The following is a 10,457-nucleotide window of genomic DNA, read 5'->3' as shown; positions in this document are numbered from 1 at the left end:
CCCTTGCTGTCTGAAATGAGCACACAACCCTTAGGGCTCCTCAGTTTCATAGTAGAGCAATATAAAACTTGATCCGACTAAATAAGCACTATCCGACTAAATCATTTTCATACTCCTAGCGAGCTTTTCATTGTTACTTTAGCTTGAAACGTGATTGTGAGCAAAGCAAAAACAAAACAAAACACACTTTTTGAGTGAATGAAAGGGCTGAAAGGACGCATGATTATAAAAGAAGAGCCACTTTTTTTTTTAACCACTTCATTTAGTCCGGTTGATGATTACAAGCAAATTGACTTGAGGAATGTTTGTGCTTTAAATTTAATACAAACATGTGTCTTTAATAGAAGTGTCCTCATACACTGTCTTGCCAAAGAGTTCCTGATAGCACACGTACATCACAGAGACGTCTCTTTGTTGTGTATTTACATCTGGAAGACATATTTATTACATCTGCATTACGTCTACTGGATGTCTAATTTTGGATGTTAAATAGATGTGAAGAAAATGTCTGTAAAGATGTTTATGACTGGGAAGGTTTGTTAAATAGACCTTTCAATGACATCTGGAAGACTTATTCATTACATCTGCATTACATCAATTGGATGTCTAATTTTAGATGTTAAATAGATGTGAATGTCTTTAAGATGTTTATGATTAGGAATGTTTGTTAAACACACCTATTAATGACAGTCATCAGATCTTTGTTTGCACATCACAGAGATGTCCTTGTTGTGTGTGTTTACATCTGGAAGACGTACCTATTACATCTGCATTACGTCTATTGGATATCTAATTTTAGATGTTAAATAGATGTGTATGTCTTTAAGATGTTCATGATTAGGATTGTTTGTCAAACAGACCTTATAATGACATTCATCAGATGTTTGTATGCACATCACAGAGATGTCTATTGTGTTTACATCTGGAAGACGTACCTAGTACATCTGCATTACGTCTATTGGATGTCTAATTTTAGATGTTAAATTGATGTGTTTGTCTTTAAGTTGTTCTTGATTAGAAATGTGTGTAAACAGACCTTATAATGACATTTATCAGATCTTTGTATGTACATCACAGAGACGTCTCTGTTGTGTGTGTTTACATCTGGAAGACGTATTAATTATATCTGCATTAAGTCTATTGGATGTCTAATTTTAGACGTTAGATGTGTAGGAAATATCTTTAAGATGTGTATGAATGGGAATGTTTATTTAATAGGCATTTTAATTACATTTGTCAGATCTTTGTACACAGCACATCTTTGTACGTACATCACAGAGACGTCTCTTTGTTGTGTATTTACATCTGGAAGACATATTTTTTACATCTGCAGTACGTCTACTGGATGTCTAATTTTGGATGTTAAATAGATGTGAAGAAAATGTCTGTAAGATGTTTATGACTGGGAACGTTTGTTAAATAGACCTTTCAGTGACATCTGGAAGACTTATTTGTTACATCTGCATTACGTCTATTGGATGTCTAATTTTAGACGTTAAATAGATGTGTATGTCTTTAAGATGTTTATGATTAGGGTTGTTTGTTAAACAGACCCTATAATGACATTTATCAGATCTTTGTATGTACATCACAGAGACGTCTCTGTTGTGTGTGTTTATATCTGGAAGACGTATTTATTACATCTGCATTACGTCTATTGGATATCTATTTTTAGACGTTAGATGTGTAGAAAATGTCTTTAAGATGTTTATGATCAGGAATGTTTATTAAATAGGCATTTTAATGACATTTATCAGATCTTTGTACATACATCACAGAGACGTCTCTTTGTTGTGTGTTTACATCTGGAAGACATTATTTATTAAATCAACAACATGTCTATTAGATGTCTAATTTAGGATGTTAAATAGATGTATTGCAAATGTCTTTAAGATGATGATTGGGAATGATTGTTAAAAAACTTTCATTGGCATTTATCTGATCTTTGTACATACAGTTCATTACAGAGACATCTATTTGTTGTGTGCGTTTACGTCTGGAAGACGTATTTATTACATCTGTGGTATGTCTTCTGGATGTCTCCTCTTGGATGTTGAATAGATGAGTTGAAAATCTCTTTAAGATGTTTATGATTGTGATGTTTGTTAAATAGACATTTTAATGACATTTATCAGATCTTTGCACGTGCATAACAGAGACGTCTTTTTGTTGTGTGTGTTTACATCTGAAAGATTAATTACATCTGCATTATACATCTATTGGATGTCTATTTTAGACGTTAAATAGATGTGTTGAAAACATCTTTGAGATGTTTATGATTGCTAATGGTTGTTAAAGACCTTTCAATGACATCTATCTAATCTTTGTACTTACAGTACATCACATCACATCACATCACAGAGATGTCTATTTGTTGCGTGTTTACATCAGACATTATTTATTACATCTACATCATGTCTAATTTTAGATGTTAAATAGATGTGTTGAAAATGTCTTTAAGATGTTTATGATTGAGAATGTTTGTTAAATGGACCTTTTATAGCATTTATCAGATCTTTGTACATGCATCACAGAGACGTCTCTTTGTTTTGTGTGCTTACATCTGGAAGACATATTTAATACCTCCGTGTTACGTCTATTAGATGTCTCTTCTTAGATGTTAAATAGATGTGTATGTCTTTAAGATGTTTATAATTGAGAATGTTTGTTAAATAGACATTTTAATGGCATTTAACAGATCTTTGTACACAGCAGATGGTATCCAGACCAAACGATTATCTGCATTACGTCTATTAATACAATATAAGTTATTAATAATATTAATATAAGTATAATTTTAGTAGAAAATAGAAAATAGAAAATGTATTTAAGATGTTTATGATCGGGAATGTTGGCTAATTAGGCATTTCAATGACGTTTATCAGATATTTATACACAGCACATCTTTGTATGTACATCACAGAGATGTCTCTGTTGTGTGTTTACATATGGAAGACGTTTTTATTACATCTGTGTTACGTCTATTGGATGTCTCATCTTTGATGTAACATAGATGTGTATAAAATGTCTTTAAGTTGTTTATAATTAAGAATGTTTGCTGTAGACCTTATAATGACATTCATCAGATCTTTGTACACAGCACATCTTTATATGTACATTACAGAGACGTCTCTTTGTTGTGTGTTGTGTATTTATTGTATCTGTGTTACGTCTATTAGATGTCTCATTTTAGATGTTACATAGATGTGTTGAAAATGTCTTTAAGATGTTTATGATTGAGAATGTTTGTTAAATAGACATTTTAATGACATGTATCAGATGTTTGTCCAGACCAAACGATCTTCAAAATATGTCTTATAAATGTACGTGTGCTATCTGGGGTGTGTTTATTAATTCAAGAATGTATGATTATTCTTTTTATGATTTCTTGAAATGTACCCCCATTTACTCAATCTGTATTCATCTGTACAAAGTTTCTCTTGTTTGTACATATGCATTACTCTCTGTGTTGACATAATTTTTGTATTATTTATACAGATGCATGTGCCATACTGTTACATCAGAGCTAATGGATGAAAAGGGAAATACAGTGTTGAAGTCTGCCTTCTGTCTGTTGATTTGTAGTGAATCTACCTATCTTTTGGCTGTGTTCACATTAACAATATCTTGCACACACACACACACTTTCACACGAGTTTAATTTGGGGCTCAACTCTTCCTTTCCATGTGACTTTTGCATGCTGTTTTTTGACACATTTAAACTGCAGTTAGTACTGAATAATCCTTTTGATACAGTGCAAGAAACTTGTATTTTATTTTACTAACTACTTGTTAACCGTATGATGGCATTTAGTTGCAATTATACACTATTTCTCATAAGGTTGCATTTAATTTTGAATCTACGCCATTTGTATGTAAACCACCCCCTCTAGCGGCAGCTCTGGTTACAACCGCGTGACGTGCGGTTTGCGTAAGGGGCGTGGCTGCGCAGCCCCTCCCCCTCCAGTCTGGCTGGAAAAGAAAAAAAAACTTTTTGTATCGAAGGAATCAACAGCCGCCATCTTGCGCGAATGAGCGTCAGGATTTCGGGAGAGCATTATATTATTTTTTACGCAGCCGGCTCCAACGGAACCGACCCAAATAGCTTCCCTGCGACGGAAACGACAAGCTTCGGGCCAGATCGAGGATCTTTGTGGCGAAAATCAGCGTAATGGAGCCGTTTTTGTGGTCGGCTGGAAAACCCCCGTATATCTGATTTCCCCCTTCAGCGCGAGCGGCGCTCCTGTGCCACTCGCCTATATTCAAAAATAAATATTTCCTCCCGATTTTCATTTATCTTTCTGGACTTCGATGATTATTCGATTCGGGATGGACATGGAGCTTGAAGGTCTTTATTTATATTCGCAGAAAATCGCCTTTTTGAAGAGACCCACGCGAACCACTTGAAGGACCCAGGATTGCTGTTTTTTCGCCCTCGTCGTTTATTTTTCGGTTTTAACGATGATATAATTTATTTTCGCGGGGTTTGGGGTGATCATTAAGGTTAATTATGCGGGTTTTGGGTGTTGGATTATCATGGGGTGAATGGCGGTGGCGGAGCGGGGCGCTGTTGAGTCGCGTTTGAGCCCCATCTGTTAATTATTGGCCCCTGATCGCTGAATAATAATAGAAAAACCCGAGGCTTGATTTGATTTATTTCGCTTTGTCCCCCCTCCCGGGCTCTTGGAAGACGCATTTATTGCTTTGACGTGTTTTTTTGTGAAGCGAGAGAGCACGATGGCTGATAATCTACTGGATATGGGTCCCTCCGCCGCAAAGCGGCCCAAACTGAACTCACCTGCCCTATCCTCCTCCGACACTCCAGGTAAGATGCTCACCTGTCACATCATCACATCTGTCAAATATGAAGCACATCAGAAAGCTCGATCAGATCTAGGCGAACCGCTTCGCTCATGTAGACCAGGTCACCTGTCCCAGAAAGCATTTACTCCAACTTCAAATGGAGCAGGTAAACCATTCACGTGGTCAGTAAGAGACAGCTCAGGCTAGGCTCATATACCTGTCCCACCAGACACCTTCCAGATCATGACCAGGTAAGTCCCTTCACATTATCACCACAGGGCTGATCAGATCCTTCATAAACCTCACCTGTTCTTCAGAAACTCACAGGTCCTGTTAGTCATTTAGCATATCGTGTTTTATTTTATCACCAGCGCTTATTAATATTATTTTTACGCCTAATGTTTCTGATATCTCCAATGCAGAACCGATTTACTACAATGACCACGATCAATAGACGATTAACAAACGTTGACTGAAATGTTTGTGACCTAAAGAGTCTCATTTTCTCCTTTACGTCCTGATGAAACTTTTATAATGTTAAACTTTCACATTTCACTGTAAAATGAACAACTGTTACATCTGCGTGAAGTAAACACTGTATTATTTCATGTTGTGCAGTTGAATATTGTGTTTTCGTTTTATTTAGATGCCAATAAAATGGTGGCATTTATCAGCAAACGATGATAAAAACCGATTAAGATAAAAAATGTAAACATCGGTAAAAAGATCGCATATTTATCTAACTAGGGTTAATTTTCTGATATAATAAGGATGAACTGGTTTTGTATTTTTCTAAATGTATACATGGGTAATTATTATATCATGGTATAAATATAAGCCACCAATATTTATTTATATTGCTCTTTAGTAATGATTTGTGACCTAAATGGTCAAAGTAATCTGGTACGTTACAATTTATATCATTACTATTATTTATGTTTGTATCTTTTAAAGTGTGTATTGTTTGATTTTTATTTAGAGGCTTGACAATTTATATCAGTAATAACAATTAATATCAGTAAAATACTGCAAACGATCTTTGATTGCACTGTAGCTTTTTCCTGTCAGGCGGAGCCGGGTTTAACCGAGACACTTAAATGTCCCGTAATAATCCTCTGGAACTGGGCGCAAGTTAGATTTTCAGCTCTAAACCTGGTCTTACTGTCCAGCAGAAACAGCCTTGTTCATTTCAGCATGACTGCAGTTCCAGGCCTTTATTTACCATGTGAGTTCACAACCAAGAAATTGTGCATATATAAATGTATGCACAAGTAATGTGTGACCCGAATATCGAATTATATACATAAAGTGTATTTTTTAGACATGTAATAGTGAATTTTATGTCTTAAAATTTACTTCATTTGCCTGATGGTGACTTCTGAAGCTGTTCTGCTGCTGAATGTGCAGGAGCTCCTGTGGAATGTAATGACACAGATTCAGATATTTATCATGATATGCTCTCTTGAGTGACGTCTTCTTGCAAGCTATTCATTTAGTTGTGACTATCGAGTATGTCTGCTGGAGGTGTTTTTCTGGCAGGACTGCTAGCAGTCGATGCGATGACAATAGACACCAGTCTTGGAGAAAGCAGAAGTTTTCTTTTCATCCCCATTTTGCGTGCAAGTTTTCATGCACCATCTGTTGAGGTTTCAAACAGCTGAATAACACTGCTATGCTTGCTGCCTGAGACTTCAGTGCAGTGATTCGCAGTCTTCCTTTCAACTTAAAGGGCTTCTTCCACAGAGAAAGAAATTCTGTAGCTGTTTCTTTTTCTCGCTTTTTTTTTTTCTTAGTTTACTGCTTTCACAACTTTTTCGCTGACTTTTTCTCTTTGAAGTCTCAAATTTTGCTGCTGCCACTGAATAAAAAAACTTATTTTTATCTCACAATTTCTTCTCTTTTGCCATTGTAAGTAGGACTGCACAATAGGGCTGTGCGATTTGGGTAAAATGTCTGATTGCGTTTTTTTTTTTTTTTTGGTCAGATATTGCGATTACAATTTGATTTACTATTTAATTTTGTCATCAAGCTTTAGCTCAATCTGTGTGTCTGTGACTTAAACCAAAATATTCCCGTATTACAAAAGCTGTTTTTCTTTGATCGTAATTTGTCTATTATTGCTTCTGAAGCAGCAGACACCATAATCCCACTTGTCAGCGCTTTTCTGTTTTTTTTTGTTTTGTTTTTTCTTTTTTTTTAAATATGGCCGAAGTTTGGTCGTGCAATTCTGATTGGACAGAACGAAATTGTGCTCACTCAATTGGCTAGTAGGACTGTCACACACAGCCAAGAGTCACGCATTTGCTCTAAGTGGAGTGATGAGGCATGGGTGGGTAAAAGATCCTGACGGTATGATAACCTTGGATAAAAATATCACTGTTCGACGGTATTGTAATTACTTCTCTGAAATGTATTCTTTTTAAATGTCTGGGTTAGGGTTGTAACAATATACCGGTATGACGGTTTACCACGATTTGAACGTGCACGATTATCATACCATGAACAATTGCATATCAACGGTTTTAACCCTTAAAGACCGAGACAGCCGCCCGCGGCTAAAAATAAGTATTGCTCTTAAATGTTTAATAACTTTTGATCCGCTGATCCGATTCATACAATTCAAAGATTGGCATAAAGAAGAGAATCTCAGCTTTCCAGTGCTGTATTACATAACATAACATACATTACATAACGCGGACTTTCAGAGGCTCCGGAATCAGTGCGGTTACGTCATCAACATTTGACAACGCTGATTTGACAAAGAAACGCTTGTCACTGTGTCTCCGGACAAATCAGACATGATACATTGATGCATTGTCCCTCCTCCATGCCTAGATTGGTTCAAACTCGCTATATCACAACCAATAAGCATAGGTTTCGCTTTTGTTTGTGGACCAAGCTTTTTGAACAACACGGAATGAGAGATAGGCATACATTTATGCGCGGCTAAATAAAACGCAAAAAAAAAAGTTTTGCATGAAATAATTCTCATACTAAGTACTTTTGCATGCACAGCAGCACAGAAACATGACAAAACAGTGACACAGCAAAGACGAACTGCTGCTCTTGCTGTTTTCAAAAGACGCAAATGAAGATGCAGCTGTTTGTCTGCATTGCAGACAACCATATCCATAGACAACCATATCCATGCTGGCACATAAAACCTAGGGATGTTCCATATTGAATCTAGTTTCGTTATGTAACTATTTATAGTATAGTAAATATTTATATTTATTTTTTACTGAGGATTTGCACCATGTTTATTTGGACTTTATTTGGACTTTGACACATTAATTATTATTTTCTTATTTTTATTTGTTCATTGTAAGTGGTGTTGTTTATAGTAACTGAAAATATATTATTTGGAAAAAGTCAAATTTGCTTCACTGTTCTATTATTTTGTAACATTTGTAACATACCGTATACCGCGAAACCGTCAAACCGTGGTATTGTTTTAGACGATTATCATACCGTGAAAAATTCATACCGTTACAACCCTAGTCTGGGTAAAATCAAAACTTTTTTTCCCCTTTTAACACAATATATTTTATTTTGTGAAACATTTAAAATATTTTAAAGCAGTAAACATGTCAGACTAAAGCTGAACTGTAATTATTTCAATTTACTCTGATCTTCTATGTGAAGCTAATTTGACACAATCTGCATTGTAAAAGCGCTATACTAATAAAGGTGAATTGAATTGACTTGAACTGAATAATTCAAATGAATCATTGACTTCTGCGGTCTTATTTGGTTTCAAAAACACAGATTTCTTTACCATTTAAATGGCATCTTTGGATATTTTTTCTGCAGGAGATACTGTTGTCCTAAAAAACAAAAAAAAAAGCGTAAAAAAATGCCATATATATATATATATATATATATATATATATATATATATATATATATATATATATATATATATATATATATATATATTATAAATTGCAGCCCATTTCAAATTGCCATTCGGTTTCAATTAATCGCACAGCCCTTCTGTACAATATATAATTTTAGCATCGATATCACAATGTGTGCATCGCAATGGTCACATCACAGGATATGCAATGTTGATTTGGCATTATAGTTGATTATTTAGTCAATTATAATCTATCCAGGGTTTAATCATAACTGAGTAAATGTTTTATCATCTGGAATGCGTTTTTAAAGTGATAGTTTACTTAAATTAAACTGTACTTGCTATTTTCATTTTATTTCCCTCTACTATCAAACACTTATGAGATTCTTTTTTGTTTTAAACACAAAAAGATGAGATTTTACTAACTCAGACATTTGAAACGACTGAAGGATTAAAGCATGTTAAGACACGTTAGTTTATACTTCTACGTCAAGTGATCGTCATGACCCACGGCACATGCCTTGAGTGTAGCCGTGCATTTATACTTCTGTGCGCTGTTGGTGTTAAGCCTGGTTTATACTTCTGTGTCAAGTGACTGGCATAACCAACGGCGCATGCAACGCCTGTAGCTGTGCATTAATACTTCTGCGCGCTGTGTCTGTTGGTCTGCATTAACACTTCCGAAACGCTAGTTGGCAGTGAGGTGTAAATGTTCCTCTGTGTCGAGTTTCTTCTCTGCTGTTTTGCTTTTCCTGAACACTTCCGGGATGTACAAGTGACTCAAACTCGCTCATTTTGAGGCAGGAACCGGCGGACGTGCAACAACTTTAACTATGAGGTAAACGCAGAACAAAACTTTCCATCCGGAGCTCCTTCACGGGACTTCACACTTGTAAACAATCGCTCCATCAGGCTTGCGCCATTCGCGCGGCTCTCGGTCCCGCCTAGACTCGTCAGCGCTACCAAGCCGACCAATCACAGAGCTTGCGCTACGCATCGTTGCGACATGTAGTTTCCTTTTTTTTGTGAGGTGCACGTCAGCGACGGCCACGGCGAAGGGCTATGCGTCAGTTTGACGCAAAAGTATAAATCAGCCTTTACTTTGCAATGACACATCAGAAACTAGCTGGCAGTAGGTTGTTTTGTTCCTCTGTATCGAGTTTCTTTGCATTTTTTTCTTCTTAATGCACAAGTAGCTAAAACTCGCTCATTCAGAGGCGGTAAGCGGTGGATGTGCAACAGCTTTAATCATAAGGGAAGCACAAAACATAAACACTCGTTCCTTTAGGCTCATGGCTCCCAGCACCACCAATACTTGACACAGCTACCAAGCCCACCAATCACAGAGCTTGCGCTATGAAGTGTTAATCAGCCTTTATTGTGTGGATGTTTTAAAACATCCAGCCACAAGATAATGTTTGTCACTTTTATAAAGATCACATTAAATAAAATAAAGATTATGCATTGTTGAATATTCCATATCTGTACCTGAATACAAGTGTCAAGTCCTGTGAAGGAGCTCCAAATGGAAACTTTTGTTTTGTTTAGCTTATGATTAAAGTTGTTGCACGTTCGCTGGTTCCTGCTTCTGAATAAGTGAGTTTTAGCTACTTGTACATTAAGGTTGCGTTCGGAAAAAAACAAAACACCAGCGTAGAAACTCGACACAGAGGAACATTTAAATCTACTGCCGGATAGCGTTTTGTAAGTGCTATTGCTGAGCAGCACAAACAGCAGACAAAAGTATAAATGCAGGGCTACGCGAAATGCAGTCAGTCACTGTGGGTCACGACGA

At 36.3% G+C, this 10,457-nt stretch overlaps 1 protein-coding gene across 4 annotated transcripts in view; it reads left to right on the top strand.

Moving 5' to 3' along the window:
* The first annotated feature begins 4,001 nt into the window (after positions 1-4,001).
* Positions 4,002-10,457, top strand: part of crebbpb (CREB binding lysine acetyltransferase b) — an 85,410-nt gene continuing 78,954 nt past the window's right edge. For all 4 annotated transcript variants that reach the window (XM_087243106.1, XM_087243105.1, XM_087243104.1 and 1 more), the window contains exon 1: positions 4,002-4,825. In XM_087243106.1, coding sequence (XP_087099232.1) covers positions 4,738-4,825 — 88 coding nt within the window. In that variant the 5' untranslated portion in view covers positions 4,002-4,737. The remainder of the gene's footprint in view (positions 4,826-10,457) is intronic.

The sequence above is a fragment of the Danio rerio genome, chromosome 3 (assembly GCF_052040795.2).
Source record: "Danio rerio strain M-AB ecotype USA chromosome 3, GRCz13ab, whole genome shotgun sequence".
NCBI lineage: Eukaryota > Metazoa > Chordata > Actinopteri > Cypriniformes > Danionidae > Danio > Danio rerio.
The sequence above is the reverse complement of the archived record's forward strand: the minus strand, read 5'-3'. Positions and strand labels throughout refer to the sequence as shown.